Source organism: Myxine glutinosa, chromosome 6, assembly GCF_964187855.1.
Source record: "Myxine glutinosa chromosome 6, kmMyxGlut1.1, whole genome shotgun sequence".
NCBI lineage: Eukaryota > Metazoa > Chordata > Myxini > Myxiniformes > Myxinidae > Myxine > Myxine glutinosa.
The window spans coordinates 123,613,350-123,635,336 of NC_136266.1; the positions used below are offsets into that span (position 1 = coordinate 123,613,350).

A 21,987-nucleotide genomic window follows, 5' to 3' on the forward strand; every position below is an offset into this window, starting at 1 on the left:
CAGAGTTTTAAAAAACTTTCTCATGCATATTTCTCATATTTCAACATATTTCTCATGCCTTCTTTGAAAAGGAGAACCGTGTTTCTCACATCATACTGTTCTTGTGCCTCTGGGAAGCGTTCTAGCAAATGACCCTTCAGTCTGGTCTTGTTGACTTGTTTCTTGATGCCCAGTTCCTCAAGATGATTCACATACAGAGAGTGGATCTCAGACAGCTTGAAGGAGAGAGTTCCAGAGTCCACAGATTTCTCAATGTAGCTGGTCAGTTCTACAAATCCGAGACTCGTTCATTTGCACATCTGTGTTTTCAGGTGTTTGGCTTGCCTTGAGAGTGAGACTATGGTAGCGCTTTCTCAGTTTGACCAGACATTCCAGATGGTATTTTGAATCCATTGCAATTAGATCTCCTCCAACTATTCTAGTCATAAGTTGGGTGTCGTTTCGCTCTGTGAACATGTTCCGGATATTTTTGTCGGCATCAAATGTTGAAAATTCATGGAGAACATTTTCTTCTTCGCCTTTCTCGCAGAAGAAACACTTTTGAACGTTCAGTGCTTTGCGCTTTCTGTGCCTTTTCTGTTCATCATCAGGGTTGTGCTCTCTCTTCGTCTTTGCCTTTGCCAACTTAGAATTCTTGAATTTTAAATGGCAAGATTTGTGCCAGGAAGCAGAATGAGGAGCAAAATTCTCAACAGTTTCATCACTCCCAAAATAGAGTTCAGCTGGAAGAGCACCAATGGCCCGGAACTGTTCTACGTTGGTCAGAAATAATGTGTAGGCATCTGTTTTGTCACCACTTGTCCCAGGGCTCTGCAACGGACACTTCAAGGGTTCAGCAGTATCCTGCTGGCAAATGACGCAGTAACCCCAGTTTAGCTCCATGTTGAGTCACACACTGAAAAGATACAAGCATATTGGAATATTTAGAACCCAGTTTCTGTGTATAGTTGCATAAATACTTTGCTGGAACTCGTTGTAGGTCTACTGGTGGTATTGCAATATTCAAAACCTATTCAGTGTGTTCAGTGGCCTAAAAAAACCAACATTTTGCAACCAATCTGGTGTTCTTATGACTACCAGGACTCGAGAAAAGCTATATTTTGTCATCGATGTTGGCCATCTTGAATTTTGGTGTTTTACATGAATTTTTTTTTTAACTCCAAAGGGCTCCTAGGCTAACATTAATTAATAGGCCCTGAGGGAACTTCAACCCAAATATTGTGCTTCTAGCGCCCCAGGAATGGTAATCTTTAAATATAGCACTAAGCCACCTGACTATAAGGAGAAACCCTATCAAAGCCTGTAAACACTACGATAAATGTCACACTTGGGTAAACAAAACAAAGATGAACGTGACTGTGTCCTCACCAAGTCCATTGTAGTCTCTTCCAACACGGTGATGAACTTCTCCAATTTGGTGTCCTTTGTGAATATGAAGTCATCATCCACCCACAAGAGGTACTTGGTGGTTACTTGTGAAGCAGCCAGGTTCCTCCCAGCAAACCAACCCTGTTTGGTAGATTTTATAATTATTATTATTATTATTATTATTATTATGATTACTATGATTACTATTCATTATTATTCGGCTTCCAGTGATCATCCCACTGGAAGCCGATTGTTCTTGTAAGGATTATTATTTTCACACATTTTGTGGAGACGATTCAGAGAAAACCGTTAGAGCTAGCTCTACGAAACTTTAACTCATTATATATACCAATTAGTGTAGCAGCATAGCAAACCTGTTGTGCATTTTGTGATACAAGCACCAAATTTGGCACAAATGTACATTAATATGTTGCGAACATTTTCAGATATTGGGCCACTTGAAATTCTCTCTTTATGTCCGCCATATTGGATTTCAAAATGGCCGCCACTTGAAATCTACATTTGCTATTAGCTCTGGACGTAATGCAGCTATTGACTTGATTCTGGTATCTAAATGTATGTTTTTGGGGGCAAGGAATCCAATGGTACCAATTTCAACTTAATATTATCTATCACAGTCTGTTATATAATTTTATTTGGAAATTATCTAGGCAAATATTGGATTCAACACAATACTTTGAAAAGAATGTCTTAGTTCTGTAAATGTCTTAGGTATAATACTGACATGCTACATGGTCTAGTATTTGAGGCTAGGTGTACTGGTATCTGAGGCTAGGTATATACCGGTACTGAAGATACGTGTACATAAACAGTGTCATGTTAACAAGTTCAGCATTGCCACAAGTACATGTATGTTGTTGACTCATCGTCATGTGCAGTCCCTTTCACACACACAGAGGGCTGTGCACTGAAGGGCAGCCTTTTTGCACTTGCAGCGCCTCACACACCCTTTCTTGCACTTGCAAGAAACCAGCTCAATGCAGCTGTGAGCTGCCTCAGTTAGCCTGGTCCAGTAAGGTGTGTACTGTCCTTCTCCAGTCCTTGACCAACCCCAGTTGGTTGGTGGAGGGAGCTCTGGTGCTGGCAGCAGTATCTGACCCCACACATGTCCACCTTGATACACTGCCCTCTTGACATGTTCCTCCAGAGCTGCCTTCGTTGGAGGGATGAGCTGCACATTGTTCTTCCTTGCGAAGAGTTTCCTCCTGGCCTTGTCAATGTCTGTGCATTTGCTGGTTCGATCATACAACAGGATCACGAACCTCTCGATGATGCGCATTGCATCGTCTGGTATGTCACGAGGTGCAGAGGACAGCAGCAGCAGCGCCTCAGTGAGTTCTGGCAGTACCGTCCAGACTGCCCACGCAGTGTTCTTGCCATGTCTATGAAAACTAGACACAGTGTCGCATCCAGTTAGAGCGTGGAACATTGGCAGTGCACGAGCCTTCTCTCGTCCCAATCCTGCTGCTATTTCGTGTGCTGCTAGGTATCGGAAACTCTGGCCTGTTCCGAATGCCAGCCACAGTTTGTCTTCTGGTTGCAACTCCTGTGCCAGGGACACTGCCAGCACCACAACATCGGTGTCTACAGTCCGGATGAGTATTGCATGGTGTCCATGCTGGACTGCGTGAGATGCATGCAGCAACATCCGACTGTCAGCCTCTTCATGGTTACATGGGGTGAGTGAGGTCAGATCTGGCAGTAGTGGCTTGCTGAGCACTGCCTCTCCATCAGTAATGACGAGTTGCTTGTCCTCCTGGTCAAACCATTCCATGAGAGCTGCTGAGAGGAACCTGAACAGCTCGGTCTTGTTGCTGTCCACTCGTAGGAAGTTCTGCCAGTTTCCTGGTATGGCTGCGGCAGCCACCACACGTCTCCGCACACCTTGTCCCCACTTTGCACATGTACTACCTTTCAGTGAATCAGCAAGGTAAGTATCCCAGACCAGATCCAGGCGTGACACTGTTTGCAGCTTCGTGGACATATATGGGATGAAGATCTGTTGTGCATACTCTTTTTTTTTTTTTTTTTTTTTTTTTTTGTTTTGTTTTGTTTGTTTGTATACAAGATCGAGGCTCGTGAAAGAGCGAAAATTAATCACACAGAAAGACAAACAGACACATAAAACAAACAACATCGGGAGCGGTAGACAAGATGGGGAGAGAGGGGGAAGGACACAAACACAACATTTGAGAGCAGGGACCGAGAGACATGGAGACATCGAGAGATCTGTGGGAGGGAGAGGGCTTTGGGGGGGAGGCATGTGAGGGGGGGAGGCATGTGAAGGGGGGGAGGCATGTGAAGGGGGGGGGGGTGGGAGAGGTATAAACATATGGACACTGCCAGGATTTCCAGGAAATAAGTTGGAATTTCAAACAAGGTGGATCTGGGGTGAATTAGTGGGGGTAGAAAAGTTCAAGGTTATGGATGGGGGAAGATAAGAGATGGTGGTGAACAGCTGTTTTAAAGACCTGGAGGGAGGAGAGGGATTGAAGGGAGTGTGGGAGTTTGTTCCACAGGCGGGAGAAAAGAGGAATGAAAGAGTGAAGGTGAGCAGAGAGCCGAGATTTCGGCACTCTTCAAAGGTCTTTGATGCAGCCGGCTTCAGCATCTGGACGATGGCTGCTCCATCAAGCACAATACAGGTCGTGACAGGAGTCTCTGTCTTTGCGTCGGAGACTTCTTCCAAGCATGTGAGGAGATCACTCTTGGTACCAGTGCAGAGGCTTCCACCATCAGACAATGCAGGAGGACATGCCTGATTCTCGTGACAAAAGAACTCCTCAAGGTTTCCATCCCTCGTCTGGCAGCCAATGTACAGGCGTGCGAAGAGTTCACGGTCATTCTTGATGGAGGCGAGCTGTTGCTGACCTTTGCTCTGGCTTCTGGAGTGGAAGTGCTGAACACCTTCAGCTTGTTACGAGGAATGGGTGCGTCCACTGCCTTTGTTCTGTCCAACAGACACTCTCTGGTGAAATGCTCGAACTGCTCTTGGCCAATCCTCTTGGCATTCATCACGGTCTCCACAGCAGCAGGATCTGCGATCTCCTTTGTGTCCAGTTTGACTACATCCTGACTCTCCTCCTCGAATGGGTTGCCCATCTCCTCTATGACACCGACGAGAGAGCGAACATCTTTCACAAATGAGGCCTGTACACTTGGCGTCTGATCATGATGACGTGTGTCTGCTGTTTGCCGTCTCCAGTGTTGGTTCCCATCCTGGAATTCTTCGATCACCCTGGCAACTTCTGGTCCCGCAACCATCCAGCGACGTAGGGCACTAGGGTTGTCAGTGAGCCCAACTGCTCCACCGTCTCCTTTGATGCAGGCATTATTCTGCTCATGTGCCTGGTCAATCGGGATTGAAGAGAACACCCTCTGTGTTTTCTGAATGGTGAAGTGGCTTTCCCTGAATTTCCTGGCTACATCTGGGTGTTTGATGGTGAGTTCGGCCATGTCCTTCAGGTGCACTGGTATCCACCTAGCATAGTGGGTGTGATCCAGTGCATGGAACCAGGGGACCAGCTCTGTCAGAGCATCGAGGTACATCATTAATGATCCCTGCCTGAGAGAACGCACATACACTAGAACCAACAGTTCTAGTTCCAGCACGGTTGCCCAGTAGTGAAACTGGGGGATGTCTTCTCCTCTCTGGCAACACCAGTCTTCAAACTCCGGAAGGTCCTCTGCATCCCTGGTTTCTCCCAGACAGTAGTGGTTGTAGGCACGGTGTTGCAGGATGTACAGTGCTGCTGCAGTCACTTGATGTGCTCTTCTTGTGCGCAAGACATGGGATGCTCACAGGAATGAGTCTGCTGTCCCTGCTGTCGCAATCTCGGCTTGCACAAGTGCTTGCACCCAACCACTCCCTTTCAGCCAGTCCCCCAGTGTCCTCAGTGCCGCCATCTCTATGTGGAGGCCACCAAACATCACCACTATCTGGTCTTCACCATAGCTCTCTGGCCACTTCCACTGTATCTGCTTGGCCAAAGCAAACAGTGGCTGATCAACGGTGACCACTGGTGTCTGTCCAGGATTCAGGTGTTCCACAGCATTCTTCACGACGTCCATTGAGTGCCGGATCATGGCCACTGTGTGGGCACTCTCCAGGAAGAGTGGAAGCAGCGACGTGGGGCAGATGACTCGAGCATCTGGTGGCTGTCGGCTGGCATGAAATGCAGCCCAAGATGTGTTGTCATTGTCCACTGTACCAGTGTTGTCTTCCAGGACTCGCTTTGCATTGCCTAGCCATTGGTATTCTTCATCAGTCTGCTGTTTGAAGTCTCCTCTGGTCAATGACGCCACTTTAGCAGCTGGGACAGGCGACTTCTTGATGCTGCTAGTGACAGGGGGTACATCAGTGTAGTAGTGCGGCAAGGGGGCGATTAATAATAATATAAGTTCAGTTCTATATAACAATTTCTGTTATCACCACTACCACTACAACTACCACTACTACAAGCTTTGTCTGGAATTTTGTGGACTAACAGACAAACAGACATACAGACAAGCTGGGATCAAAACATTACCTCCTTCCACCATTGAGTGTAGAGGTAAACATCATGGAAATTATATCATGCCCTAGATTTAATTCATGCTTACCCGTGTATTTGCTTCACTGGTTCACAAGGTCTTTTGCATACATGTAATTCAGACTCTCGTCTTCATTGCTGACCACACAATGTTGTCTAGCTGAGCCCAGATTGTATGTAATTAACTCATTTATGTGGAGTCACAAGGTGATTTAAACACAGCCACACACAAAGAACACAGTTGATGTGGGTCAACACACATGCAGCCTCTCTACTCTTTTATTTGGGTCAGGGCTGTGATTAAAGACATGTAGTGGAGTCATGTTTGTAAACATTTTTAAAGACATGCTACAGTGCATTGTTAAGGAAACAAGACAGATGGAAGCCTATACAAGAAATTTCTGTACTCTAGAAACACAAAAGATGGCTTAAAGGGTCTAGGAAAAGGGGATTATGCATGTTTGGTATTTATTGACAATATGAATGTAATGTTACATAAAATATGCATATGAAAAACACAAATGAATGGGTCACTTTGTTTCCTAATGGGATATGAATTTATATTTTAGACTGCCAGTATATATGAGCTTGTCTGAGTTGTTACTAGTGATTTAGTATAGTTTTTTTATTTATTTATATTTACAGAACTAAGACATTCTTTTCAAAGTATTGTGTTGAATCCAATATTTGCCTAGATAATTTCCAAATAAAATTATATAACAGACTGTGATAGATAATATTAAGTTGAAATTGGTACTATTGGATTCCTTGCCCCAAAAACATACATTTAGATACCAGAATCAAGTCAATAGCTGCATTACGTCCAGAGATAATAGCAAATGTAGATTTCAAGTGGCGGCCATTTTGAAATCCAATATGGCGGACATAAAGAGAGAATTTCAAGTGGCCCAATATCTGAAAATGTTCGCAACATATTAATGTACATTTGTGCCAAATTTGGTGCTTGTATCACAAAATGCACAATTCTTTTGAATATTTGGGCTAAGCCGCCCCCCTACAATGTAACTGAGTGCATCATGAATTTTGCTTTTAACATTTCTACTTACATTGGCTGCCATTGCCGATGACGTCATACACTTTAAACATCTTCTTCTCCAGAACCACTGAATGGACCAATGCAAAATTTTACAAATGTGATCGCCTAGCGATGGGGATAAAAGTTTGCAAAAAAAAAAAACCCGCCATCGATCACGTGGTTTTGGCGGCCATCACAACAGAGTACCTCGCGCTCCGGGACCGCCGCCGGGCCGATCCGGCCCAGGGCGACTGGACAACCCTCCCATCCACTTTCTGAATAATCCTCTCCAAGAAGTTCTGTCACTCAAGCTTTTGGGTCTCACTATCTGCCATGATCTTTCCTGGGAAAACCACATTTCAAATCTGGCCTCCAAAGCCAGTCGCCGACTGGGCATCCTCCGTCGTGTGAAGTCCTTCCTTGGCACACCTGAGCTCCTCACCACATACAAGGCTTTCATCCGCAGCTCAATGGAATACTGCTCTCCCCTCTGGGCTGGTGCGCCTGCCTCACACCTCGCTCGTCTTCACGCTGTTGAAACCAAAGCATTCAGAATCATTGGAATCTCCCGCGATGAAGCTAACTCCAAGGGCCTCTCACTCACTCACCGCAGGCAGGTTGGTGGTCTTTCCGTCTTCTACCGACTCCTCTCTGGCCTTGCCCCCCCCAGCTCTCTCTGGGCTCTGTCCCACAAATATTCCTACAGGTCGCACAAGATCTGCCTGCAACCCTCTTATGGTTAAACTGCCAAAATCAAGACTCTCTGCTCACCTTCACTCCTTCCTTCCTCTTTTCTCCCACCTCTGGAACAAACTCCCTCACTCTCTTCAATCCCACTCCACCCTCCAGGTCTTTAAATCAGCTGTTCACCACCATCTCTTATCTTCCCCCATCCAAAACCTTAATCTTTTCAATCCCCGCTAATTTCACCCCAATTCCACTTTTTTGAAATACCAACTTCTGTCCTGGAAGTCCTTGGTGTCCTTGTGTTTTATACTTCTCCCACCCTCCCCCCCCCCTTCCCACGCCTCCTCCCTCCAAGCCCTCTCACTCCCACACATCTCCCTGCTCTTAAATGTTGTGTGCTCTCAAGTGTTTGTGTGCTTCCCCTTCTCTTGTCTTCCGCTACCTCTTTTTATATATTTTGTTTGTCTGGTTGATTTGTTTGTGAAGTAAATGTCAGCTCTTTCACGAGCCTCGATTCAGTATACAAAAAAAAATAAAAAATTAAGGCAGTTAAAAAGTGAGGCAGTTAAAAATAAAACTTTAAAAATCCATTTCTCCATTCAAACCAACCCTCACCCCTCCCCTTCAAACCTCACCCCTCAACTTCAAACCTCACCCCTCCCCTTCAAACCTCCCCCCATCACCACTTCCCTTCAAACCTCCCTCCTCACCCCTCCTCTTCAAACATCCCTCCTCACCCCTCCCCTTCAAACCTCCCCTCACCACTCTCCTTCAAACCTCCCTCCTCACCCTTGCCCTTCCCACCTCCCTCCTCACCCCTCCCGTTCAAACCTCCCCTCTCACCACTCCCCTTCAAACCTTCCTCCTCACCCTTCCAAAACTCCCCACCTCCCTTTCTCCTCCGTCACCTTACCCAAACCCTTACCTCCCCTCTCCTGCATCCGATGCTCCCCCTCCCTTTTCCTAAACACTATGGACCTCAAACATCCGGGGCCTTCGCTCAAACCTGAATGATCTCTCCATACAGATTGATTCTGACAAACCAGACTTGATCTGCTCAACAGAAACTTTCCTCCTTCAAGACGTCTCTAATTCCTTCGTATCTCTCCATGGTTACTCCCTCCTCCGGTATGATAGACTCAAGCCTCGTCCTGGTGGAGGAGTTGCACTCTTTATCAAAAACTCTCTTCGTCACTCTCCCTGCACTGTCCTCACTCCACCCCAACCTCAGGAGTACCTCTGTCTATGGAGTCCCCTCCGCTCATGCCTTTTGTTCATATGTGTGTTGTACCGTCCTCCAAACAGTGATGACTCTGTTTACATCTCGCTGTCCGACAACATGAACCAACTTCTATCCACTCATCCCAACTCGCTCTTCCTCATATGAGGCAACTTCAATTGTCACAATGCCAGCTGGCTGGGTGTGGGTACCTCTCACACCACCCACAGCACCTCAGCAAATGACTTCTGCGACTCATTGGGACTGACACAATCTGTCAATTTCCCGACCCAGATCTCAGTCCACGGTGCATTCTTGACTTGGTGATGACTAATTTCCCTGCAAATGTCTGTCCTGTCTTTTTCTTTCATTCTCATTCTCTCTCTCTCTCTCTCTCTCTCTCTCTCTCTATCTCTCTATCTCTCTATCTCTCTATCTCTCTATCTCTCTATCTCTCTCTCTCTCTCTCTCTCTCTCTCTCATTATCAAATATCGTATTCAGTTGTCATACCTTTCCTCCCGTCCATAGTACACTGAGTCTTGTGGTGAGGCAGTTGCCCTGACCCCTGAAACAACTTGCCTTTGCCTCATGGAAGGGAAATCCAATGGAAAGCAATCTCCGTTCCTTCCACAAAGCTTGGAACAAGTGTTTGTTTACCCTTAGGAGAGCCAGGAAACAATATCGCTCTATTCTCAAGACTGAACTCTGACGCCTGTCTCCCTCTTCCAAATCCTGGTGGCATCTCGTGAAATCGGATTTATTATTATTATTTTGTATACAGAGTCAAGGCTCATGTTGGAGCTGACACATTGCACACGAGAACAGGCACAGACCCATAAAACCACATACAATAAATATAGGGAGTGGGAGACAAAAGGGAGAGGAAAGCATGCAAGCATAACAGTAGAGACAGGGACGTCAGTAAATCTGTGGAAGAGAGTGTGCCGGTGAGGAGGGGGGAGGAGGGGAAGCGAAGGGGTACACGGTATAAAATAAATTGACACGACTGGGAATTTCAGGAAAGAAATTGGAGATTGAAAGAGGTGCATTTGGGGTGTTGAGGTTTGCTGGCAGATCTTGTGCGTCCTGCAGGAAAATTTGGGGGACAGAGCACAGACAGAGCAGGGGGAGATAGACCGTAGAGGAGCTGGTAGAATTCAGAAAGACCACCGACCTGCCTGCAGTGAGCGAGCGAAAGGCCCTCAGAATCAGCTTCATCACAGCAGATACCAAAGATTCTGAAAGCTTTGGTTTCAACAGCGTGAAGCCGAGCTAGGTGTGAGGCAGGAGCACCAGCCCAAACAGGATAGCAGTTTTCATTTGAGCTGCAGATGAAAGCTTTGTATGTGGTGAGGAGCTCAGCAGCGGCGAGGAAGGACTTCGCACGATGTAGGATGCTCAGAGGGCGACTGGCTTTGGAGGCCAGCTTGGAAATGTGGTTTTCCCAGGAAAGATCATGGCAGAACTTCTTCAAGATGATTGTTGAGAAAGTAGATGGGATGGTTTTCCAGATGGTCTTTACGGAGAGACAAAGTGAGATTTGTCAGGATTGAAAGACATGTTCCACTTTTTGACCAATTTGTGATATTGTCCAGGTCAGCAGAGAGTGAGGAGGCTGCAGAGTGCCGATCTGAGGGTTGATGTATGGAGCGACAGAGGGTGGAGTCATCAGCAAAGAAATGGAGAGGATTTTCCAGAGTCAGAGAACATGAATGAAGACAAGAAATAGCACAGGGCCCAGAACACAGCCTTGGGGAACTCCAGCCTGAACAGGTGGAGGAGATGAGAGAATTCCATTCAGGGCCACACGTTGACTGCGGCCAGAGAGGAAGTCGGCAAGCCATGTGTGGAGGTTTCCATGAATCCCATAGGAGGAGAGTTTGGTGAGCAGAGCGGGGTGCCACACCATATCGAAGGCATGAGATATGTCAAGGGAGACAGCTCTGATTGCCTGTTTGACATTGAGGGCCTCCATCCATTGTTGAGACGGCAGAAGCAGCATGTTCAGAATAGAATGACCTGGTCTGAAACCAAATTGATGATCAGAGATCAAGCCATTGGAGAAGAGGAAGAATTGAATATCAGAAGCGATGATGTATTCCATGATCTTGCTGATTATTGGGAGCAGGCTCATTGGTCTCTCGTTGCAAGGATCTGTTTTTGCATCTTTTTTTGTGTAAAGCGGTAATGTTGGCCGATTTCCAAGCGGATGGCAGATGACCTTGAGCAAAATAGAGGATGAAGAGAATAGAGAGAGGGTGTGATAGAGCGGCAGAGTAGGATTTTTGGACCCATGGGCTGATTCCGTCTGGTCTAGTTGCAGAATCAGAGTTCTGTCTGGTGTCTGTTCCCATTCCATCCCCTTCCTTACCTCAAATTGCTTCACAGAAGACACTGCACGTGAAAAAGCTGAATGCCTCAACTCTGTTTGCCTATAAATCTTCTGTCCCAAACCGATCGCTCTCCGTACCCACCTTACCCAGTCGAACCCAGCTGCTCCTTGACTTTGTGTCTTGTGGACTAACCTAAACCTAACCCATGGGAAATATAGTTTGATAAAAGTGAAATCATCAGTCACTGGTCTGGCAGCCACATTGGATTAAAAAAAACCCTTAAAAAACAGGAGAGTTGGCTTGCACCAAGTCTTTCTCAAGACTGCGCAGGGTAAGTATTATATGAATACCATCTAGTTGACCATGTGACTAATGTTAATCTCAAAAACAGTTTGTGGTTGAATTCATTTAGCTGATTCGAAAATACTATTCAAATGTCAAATCGATAGGACAAAAATTGAGGAATTTAGAAATCTGTAAAAAGTGGTTGACCTTAGGCTCATGTTGACCTTTTGTCCTATGTTGATCTCAAAAGTGGTAGATGGCTGAATTCAGTTCGCTGATATGAAAATCCTATTCAGATTTCAAGTCGATCGGATGAAAACTGAGGATTTTACAAATTTGAAATCGTTGTTGACCTTTGGCCGATGTTGATCTCAAAAGTGGTAGATGGTTGATTCAGTTCACTGATATGAAAATCCTATTAAGATTTCAAGTCAATCGGATGAAAATTCAGCATTTTTAAAATTTGAAAGAAAGCGATTGACTTTGGCCTATGTTGACCTTATGACCTATGTTGACCTTCAAAAGTAGTTGTTGGTTCAATTCATTAAACTGATATGAAAATCCTATTCAAATTTCAAGTCAATCAGATAAAAATTGAGGATTTTAGAAACGTGAAAACAGTGGTTTTCCTTTGGCCTATTGTAACTTTGTGACCCATGTTGACCTCAAAAATAGTTGATGGTTCAATTCATTTCGCTGATATGAAAATCCTATTCAAATGTCATGTCAATCAGATGAAAATTGAGGATTTCAGAAATTTTAAAAGGTTGTTGTCCTTTTGGCCTCTGTTGACCTTTTGGCCTATGTTGATCTCAAAAATAGTTGGCGGTTGAATTATTTCTGCCGCTATGTAAATCCTATTCAAATTTCAAGTCAATTGCATGGAAATTGAGGATTTTAGAAATCCGAACAAAAGTAGTTGACATTTGGCCTATGTTGACCTTTTGACCTCAAAAAGAAATAGGATTTTGTCAGACCACAAATTCTACCATTTGGTGAAGTTTTGTGAAGATCGGTTTCGAATTGTGACCTTTAGGCAAGTACAAGTGAGCGAACAGACAAACACGCAAACACACACACAAACTGGAGTGATCAACATACAGTACTTGTCCAAAAAAACATTTTTTTTTGCAAAGTAATAAAACAGGAAATCAGAGCTGTTTCCCTTGACATATCTCGTGCCTTAGATACATTCTTGCACCCTGCCCTGCTCTCCAAACTCTCTCTGCACATGTCTATGCAAGTCTGCCAGACTTACTCTCCTGTCTTCGTCAACTGTGTGGCTCCAAATGTAATTCTCTCATCTCCCCTTCCTGTTCAGGCTGGAGTTCCTCAAGGCAGTGTTCTGGGCCCTGTGGTTTTTCTGGTCTCTATTAATGATCTCTCCGACTCTCTACGAAAATTCTCTCTATGTTTTTGCTGATGACTCCACTCATCACTTTTTTTTTTCTTTTTTTTTTGTATACATAATCGAGGCTCGTGAAAGAGCTAACATTTATCACACAAACAAATCAAACAGACAAACAAACAAAGTATATAAAAAGGGGAGCGGTAGACAAGATGGGGAGAGAAGGGGAAGCACATAAACACAACATTTGTAAGGGACATCGGGAATGTGTGGGAGGGAGAGGGCTTGGGGGGAGGTGGCGTGGGAAGGGGCGGGGGGGGGGGGGGTGGGAGAAGTATTAAACACAAGGCCACCAAGGACTTCCAGGAAAGAAGTTGGTATTTCAAAAAGGAGGATTTGGGGTGAAATTAGCGGGGGTAGAAAAGATCAAGGTTTTGGATGGGGGAAGATAAGAGATGGTGGTGAACAGCTGTTTTAAAGACCTGGAGGGAGGGGTGGGATTGAAGGGAGAGAGGGGGTATGTTCCAGAGGCGGGAGAAAAGAGGAATGAAAGAGTGAAGGTGAGCAGAGAGTCTTGATTTTGGCAGTTTAACCATAAGAGGGTTGCAGGCAGATCTTGTGCGACATTTAGGAATATTTGGGGGACAGAGCCCAGAGAGAGCTGGAGAGCAAGGTCGGAGAGGAGTCGGTAGAAGACAGAAAGACCACCAACCTGCCTGTGGTGAGTAAGTGAAAGGCCCTCGGAGGTAGCTTCATCAAGGGAGATTCCAATGATTCTGAACACTTTGGTTACAACAGCATGAAGACGAGCTAGGTGTAAGGCAGGAGCACCAGCCCAGATGGGAGAGCAGTATTCCATTGAGCTGCAGATGAAAGCCTTGTATGTAGTGAGCAGCTCAGGTGTGCCAAGGAAGGACTTCGCACGACGGAGGATGCCCAGTCGGCGACTGGCTTTGGAGGCAGTAGCGGACTGGGTCTTAAAACCGGCCCGGGCGTCCTTCACCTAGGTCGGCCCATTATTCATTTATATGGTGCTTATCTGAGAAAATAGACGAAATGCTTGAAAAAACAAAAGACAAATAAAATCCACTAAAAATTACATTTATTTTCAGTAACACAAGCACATGTCATGTCTAAGAGAGTAGGTGCCTGCGCAGTTCGCTGCTTCTGGCAGCCACACCATCAATGACATCCTTAGTTTCACGTTTGGCCAGGATCCCTTTTTCCACAGACGTCAACATGAACGCCTCAAGATGTTCTTGTGTCATTGTACTTCGCAGACGGCTTTTGATTCTCTTCAAAGCAGAGAAAGACCATTCACATGCCGCCACTTGTGACACAGGCAGCGTTAGCAGCAGCTTGTAGGCCAGCCCAATGCTCTTGTAGGCATCAGTGAAGAGGTTCAACTTGAGGAGCACCTTGTAGCAGCATAGAGGACAGGCTTTACATGACTTACATGTACTTGGCAGAGTCTTCCTTTCCTGTTCAGACTCACTGTTCTCCTGCACTGTATAAGCATCTGCTACTGATAGTTTCAGTGTTGACCCTTGTTCTCCAAGGCTTCGCAGTTCTTTTCGTAGTTGTTCCGCAGTGACACCATCATCAAATCTCAGCAAATGTTTATGCAGCTCTTCCATAGCTCCCGATGCCACTTGATCAAAGTTCCTTGGGTGGAGAAGTGAGAGATCAGCATGCAATGTTGATGTTGCTGATCTGTCAAACCGCTGCTCAATGCTGCTCACAATAGTGTCCACTATTCGGTTGTTCACTTCAATGCGATACTTCTTTACTGGGTCAGAAGCTGATATAGCCTCATCTATCACAATAGTGTCCACTATTCGGTTGTACACTTCAATGCGATACTTCTTTACTGGGTCAGAAGCTGATGTAGCCTCATCTATGAACAGTTCGTCATCAATGCGTTTGTGCCGTCTTTGCCGTTTTATAGGAAGGGACTCTTCCATAACAAGATTTACATCCATTTCATCCAGCTGGTCATTAGCCCATTGAACAAACTTTGCAGCTGCATCATGACAAGCTTGGAAGTCATCCCGTAGCATCTGCATATTCTCTAGCAATTCATCCACCATCCGGTGCACAGTCAGCAGATCCAATTGCACAGTTTGTAGATACTTGGAGAGTGCTGTAGTGCGGGGGAATACTTGCAGATATACTTGTGCAGTCAGAATTGTTTCAAACTGCAGGAGACTGGCAATGTATCCCTGCACCTTGGCCTTAACAGCTGCTTGGATCTGGTCAGCAACTAGTATGGCATTAAGAGTGGTGATAACTTCCATGAAAAGTGCTCCAGTTGGGTTGTTGAATGAACCAAAAACCTTCTTCAAGGCGGCATCCATTGACCACCATCTAGTTTCTCCGATAGTTCCCATTCGTTTCACAGTAGTGGAGTGTCGACTCCAGATGTTCATTCGCTGATAAGATTCCCAAAAGAACACTGCAATGTCATTCATTAGTGAGAACAGTGATGCGCTAGTGACCACAACACTTGTAGCTTCGGTCACAACGAGATTTAACACATGTGCGTGGCACCAAACATGGATCTGCATTGGAGCTTCCTTTGATAGCAGAGTACTGAAACCTTTGTAGTGCCCCTGCATGTTTGCTGGACCATCAGTTGAGTTTCCAACACAGTTCTTGAGGCCAAGATTCAGTCCTAACAAGACTTCAGAAACAAGTTGCACAAAAGCTTCACCAGTAGATTCCTCACATTTCACCACACTCACTAATCTTTCTTGGATAGTGCCAGTGCTATCAACATATCGAAGAACAACAGAGCACTGGTCTTGTGTTGAGATGTCTTGAGTGGTATCAATTTCCACAGCAAACATGTCTGTTACTTCTTCAGAAATCCACTGACTTATCTTATCCCGGATAACTGTGATAACATAATTCACTGTAGTTTTAGACAGCAAAGTTACCAAGGAGCCTCGACCTCGTGAACTCTTTGCCTTCTCATGTTGCTTCTTGCTGTTCTGGACAACGTGAAAGAGATGATCAGCTGTGCAGGAATCATACTTCCGAAGTAGTTTTACAACTTCCAGAAATGTACCATGGTCGATCTCCTCATTGACAAGTGTGTATGCTGCTTCTTCATTACTTCCTCTGGAGCTCAGTCCCCTCTTACCAATGAGTTTGACCACATCCACAACTCTTTCCATCACTTGTCGTCTCTTTCTAACCTCATCATGATGGCTACGTGCGAGCAGGTGAGAAACGCTGGACTGTTGTCGATCTACCAGGTATGCTGTAGAGCATCTCAAATGAAAAGAAGAGCGTTCATGTTCTTCAACACGTGTATGTACATGTCGCCAGTCAGTCATTCCCTCGATGAACGTGGACCAGTCTGAGGTGCTGGAAAACGCCAAGCACACTGAACAGTGAAGAGAATGATTGTCCTTGTTGTATGACAACCACCATCTCTGTTTGTACCATCTTTTCGCATGAAACACCTCTTGACCACTCGGTTGTCAGTTTTTTGATTAGGGTGGTAATTCCAAAACAGCAAACAATCTTCATCTCTACATGGTTTCTTAAAGTAGTTAATCGAGGGGTATCCCTCCTCTGCAAGTGCAACAGCTGCAGCAGGTACATCTCTCTCAGCTGACCGCACCTGTTCGTGTTCACCAATTTGCACAAATTCTGCCGATTCAGCTGCCAATTGGTCATCTACTGATTCAGCTGCCAATTGATCATCTACCAATTCAGCTGCTGATGGTCCAGCTACCGATTCAGTATCCTTATCCCCGTGTTCATTGACTTCACCAGGCCCAGTATTAGTACTCTTGAACAGATCCAAAAGGTTTCTGCACTTTGAAGCACTATCTGACAGTTTATTTTTCTTTCGATCACACTCCTTCTCAGCACCTCCTTTTCTTCTCTTCTGGTTTGCTTTATCCATTGTTGGTTACAGATGCAGATGCTGAATTTTTTTTTTTTTTAGCATCGTAAGCCAGTTCCCAACATTGTTATCAATACTAGATCAGTAGTCAGTAGACCTATCTAAACTTACTTGGCCTATCGGCTCAAAATCCTTTTTACTGTTGATTTGGTAGTTTTTACAATGAAGGAAACACGTATCGGAGTACATACGACATAGCGATTGTGAATGTAACAGCTCTGAGGCGTCTTTCGCTTCGCATCGCAGTGACAGTGAGCACCAATATGGCGGCTGCAAGACTAAAATCTGGCTTAAAACCCCCTCACCTCACAGCCTTCAACCAGACATATTAACACGCTCCTCCCCCTTCATTCCTGTTCTTCAAAGCAAAGCGGTATAACTATAAATTGTTGTGTCGCCCTTATATATGACGAGTAACGGTACCCGCCCTAGGGGCGGGGCTTCAATTAATTTTAACATCCGTTAAATATCACGCAAATCATCAAAATCTAAACAGTGCTTTTAGAATTTCAAAAAAAAAAACCACATCACTGTTCATATCGGTAAATATTATTCCATCGTGTTTCAAATCGTGATTAGTGATATCAACTGTACGCTTTTCTTTAGGACAAAAAAATGGAATGATTTTGTACGGTACCTCTTCTTCAGCTTAGCACTTCAGGATAGACGACATTGCTGATAAAAGTTCCTTTTCTCTCTTTGAAGTTCTTGGCAAACATTTTTATATTGTCACTGCTGCCAACGCGACGCCATGGCATTATTCATAACAGTCATTCATTCATTCATTCATCTAATGATCATTAAACATTATTCTTACGCTCATTAAACGTTCATTAAACGATTACGAAAATAAAAACGAAAAACATTACGAAATTACGTTCACACCGTCACATCAAACACTACCGTGAACACAAAAATCACAAACATCGTCACAAAGGTTACGTTACGTAATTCAAACCGTGAACACATCGAATATTGGAGAGCCCGTTGCGCAAACGATTTGTTTTCTCTGGTACGTGTTACTGGGCGGGTGCCGTTGCTAGTAATTATAATGAGGCGTCAGGGGCGACCTTTTGAACTTTTGATATTTAGCGGGGAATCCCCGGGGATGGAGGCAGAAGTTTTCCGTGACAAATTTTTTTTTCAGCAATTTTTTTATCCAGCCCAGCGGCCCATTTTTTACCCAGCGGTCCCAGCCCACCGGGCATTGCCCAAATGCCCTATGGCCAGTCCGCCCATGTTTGGAGGCCAGATTTGAAATGTGGTTTTCCCAGGAAAGATCATGGCAGATAGTGAGACCCAAAAGCTTGAGTGACAGAAATTATTGGAGAGGATTATTCAGAAAGTGGATGGGAGGGTGGTCCAGTCGGTCTTTTCGGAGAGACATCGTAAGAGTGTGAGATTTGTCAGGATTGAAAGACATGTTCCACTTGCTTGCCCAGTCAGTGATTTTGTCACAGGTCTGCAGAGAGTGAGGAGGCTGCAGACTGCCGATCTGAGGGATGAGGAATGGAGCGGCAGAGAGTGGAGTCATCAGCAAAGAGATAGAGAGGATTTTCAATGGAGTCGGAGAGATCATTGTTGAAGACTATAAAAAGCACAGGGCCCAGAACACTGCCTTGGGGAACTCCAGCCCGAACAGGAAGAGGAGATGAGAGAAACCCATTCAGGGCCACACGTTGACTACGACTAGACAGGAAGTCCGCCAGCCATGCGTGGAGATTTCCATGGATACCAAAGGAGGAGGGTTTGGTGAGCAGAGCGGGGTGCCAGACCGTATCGAAGGCATGTGATATGTCGAGTGAGACAGCTCTAATTTCCTGTTTGGCATTGAGGACCTCCATCCATTGTTGAGACAGCAGAAGCAGCATGTCCAGTGTAGAGTGACCTGGTCTGAAACCAAATTGATGATCAGAGATCAAGCCATTGGAGAAGAGGAAAAATTTCATATCCGAAGCAATGATGGATTCCATGACTTTGCTGATAATTGGGAGAAGGCTGATTGGTCTGTAGTTGCTAGGATCTGTTTTTGCACCTTTTTGTGTAAAGTGGTGATGTTGGTTGATTTCCAAGCAGATGGCAGTTGACCTTGAGCAAAAGCGAGGGTGAAGAGAACAGAGAGAGGGAGTGAAAGAGCGGAAGATCAGGATTTTAGGACCCGTGGGCTGATGCCGTCAGGTCCAGTTGCAGAATCAGAGTCGAGGGTTGACAGAAACTTTTCCACCTTGTCAGGAGGAAAGGACACAGTGTCCAGGAGCAGCTGGGTACGACTGGGTATGGTGGGTACAGAGAGGGATGGGTTTGGGACACAAGATTTTGAGGCAAACACAGAGTTGAGGCATTCAGCTTTTTCACGTGAGGAGTCAGCTGTGTAGCCGTTTGAGGTAAGGGAGGGGATGGAGGGGGAACAAACACCAGAAAAAGATTTGACCAGACACCACCAGGATTTGGAAGAGGGAGACAGATAAGAGAGTTCGGTCATGAGGACGGAGAGATATTGTTTCCTGGCTGTCCTGAGGGTGGACACACACTTGTTTCTAGCTTTGTGAAAGGAAATGACATTTACTTCCGTTGGATTTGCTTTCCAGGAGATGAAGGCAAGTTGTTTCTGGCAATGGTATTCAAGTCTCCCGAGAAAATTGATTTAAAAAATCCAAACACGGCACACGTACCGCACACGGCACACATACGCACATGGATTGCTTAACCGCGCTTTTCGCTTCACGAGTGCAGGTTAATAATGTTTGCAGAAACACATTCAATCTTCCAAATCAACACCGACCCGTCCCCTCTTCTCTCTTCTGATGTTACCCTCCCCCCCCCCCTCTCCACACCCATGCGCCCACCTCTTTTGCCCACACCCCACTGTCATTTCCCCATGACCAATTTCTGACAGTTATATAATTATTGATGGTGCCTTCATTGAAAAATCCAATTGTTCCCAAGTAGCTTACTCAAAAGTGTTTGATAGATCTTCACTTTATTTGCTGTCCAACAAAAACCTACATTTGAATGTATTGCACAGTCTATACAGATAGTTCTACAAGAGGTGCAGAAGTGGTAAATTGCAAAACACACCACGCCAAAAGGCATCTTGTAATGATCCACTTTCCAACCCGTGATGTTCTGCCATGGTTCGCTGTCATCCGCCACCACGATTCGTATGTCAGTGTAAAATTTCCGTACACTCGCAATAAGTTTCTGCACCTTTTCATAGCGAAGGAAAGTCTTGGTTATGATCGTCACCAACTCGCTGATATTGCCTTCAAGAGAAGTGATTATGACATGGATTAATGGGTCAAGTGATGACAGAGAGAAAATGTGAAGCTGTACATTTGTGATGCGATACAGAACGGGAAAGAAATGATGTCACGATATATACACTTCATGAACTACCTCGTGCACATATAATGTGCACAGACGCTGAAACAAACCACGATTCTCAACGGCATAGGAGCATGAGGCTGTTGCAAAATTGTAGTACAGCAGAGAAAGTTGAGCAAGAACTTCTCTTACTCTTGTGCAGACATTCAAGATGCTGAGCAAATTGCCAGAAGGGAGGAAGTTATAAGGGTGCAAGTGGGGGAGGTTGGAGTTTGTTGGATCTTACCCTAACTTTTCTGAGAGGGGCATTTTCCTCCACCTCGCTTTAATAAGGGATATATCCTTTCCTCAAAACGCAAAGGACTATTTTGCTATACAATGCCTTCAGAAAGTATTCATACCCCTTGACTTTTCACATTTTCTTGTGTTAAAGCCTGAATTAAAAATGCATCCAATTTAAAATTTTGTCACTGATCTACACAAAATACCCCAGGATGCCAAAGTCAAAACATATTTCTAGAAATTTTAACAAGCTTATTGAGAGTGAAATTCAGAAATATCAAATTTACATAAGAATTCAACCACCTGAGTCAATACTTTGTAGAAGCACCTTTGGCAGTGATTACAGCTTTGAGTCTTCTTGGGTTTGTCTGTATCAGCTTTGCACATCTGGATTAGGGGAGATTCTCCCATTCTTCTTTGCAGATTTGCTCAAGCTCTGTCATGTTGAATGGGGAGCTTTAGTGAACAGCAATCTTCAAGTCTTTACACAGATTCTCAATGGTATTCAAGTCTCAGCTTTGGCTGGGCCACTCAAGGACATTCACGTTCTGTTCGCATGCCATTCCAATGTTGCTTTTGCTGTATACTTGGGGTCATTCTGCTGTTGGAATGTAAATCTTCGCCAAAGTCTAAGTTCTTTTGCACTCTGAAGCAGGTTCTCCTCAAGGATTTGCCTGTATTTGGCTCCATTCATCGTTTCTTCCATCCTGACAAGTCCCTCAGTCCCTGACGCTGATAACCATCCCAATAGCAAGATGCTGCCACCACCATGTTTCACAGCAGGGATAGTGTTAGAAGATGGGTGATGAGCTGTGCTCGGTTTCCACCAGTTGTAGTCCTTTGCATTCAGGCCATAGAGTTCCATTTTCGGCTCATTAGAACACATAATTTTTGTCTCATTCTCTCGGAGTCTTTCATCTGCCTTTTTGCAAACTCAAGGTGTGCTGTCATGTGCATTTTCTCAGGAGTCGATTCCATCTGCCCACTCTCCCATAAAGCATAGATTTCTTAAATGCTGCAAAAACTTTTGTCCTTCCAGCAGGTTCTCTCATCTCAGCCAAGGAACTCTGTAGTTCTGTCAGAGTGATCATTGGGTTCTTGGTCACCTCCCTGACCAAGGTCCTTCTTGCCCAGTTGCTCAGTTTGGTCGGACTGCCATTTATAGGAAGAGTCTGAGTAGTTCTATATTTTTTCCATTGGCTAATGATGAAGCTCACTGTGCTCTTGGGAACTTTCAACACTCCTAAAATTGTTTTATACCATTCCCCAGATTTATGCCTCCTTACAATTCTATATCACATTCCTTGGACTTCATTGTGGAGCTCCTGCTCTGACATGCACTGTCAACCGTGGGACCTTGTACAGAAAGGTTTGTTTCTTTCTAAATTATACCCAATCAATTAATTTGGCTACAGTTGAACTCTAATGCAGTTGTGGAGACATCTCAAGGATGATCAAAGGAAATTGGATACACCTGAGCTCAATTTGGAGTGTCATAGCAAAGGGGCTGAATACGTATTGATGAAGACATTTCAGCTTTTCATTTTAAATTTTTTTGTAAAAATTTCTAAAAAAAAATTCTCGGTTGATATGGAGTATTATGTGTAGATCTTGTGATAAAAACAATCTCAA

General features: G+C 44.8%; 1 protein-coding gene across 2 annotated transcripts in view; it reads right to left on the bottom strand.

The window, feature by feature from the left end:
- Window positions 1-21,987, bottom strand: part of LOC144892655 (beta-1,4 N-acetylgalactosaminyltransferase 1-like) — a 153,853-nt gene that overhangs the window by 103,406 nt on the left and 28,460 nt on the right. For both annotated transcript variants that reach the window (XM_078780461.1, XM_078780460.1), the window contains exons 4-5: window positions 19,828-20,012; window positions 1,369-1,509 (exon numbers count right to left, since the gene is read on the bottom strand). In XM_078780461.1, coding sequence (XP_078636587.1) covers window positions 1,369-1,509; window positions 19,828-20,012 — 326 coding nt within the window. The remainder of the gene's footprint in view (window positions 1-1,368; window positions 1,510-19,827; window positions 20,013-21,987) is intronic.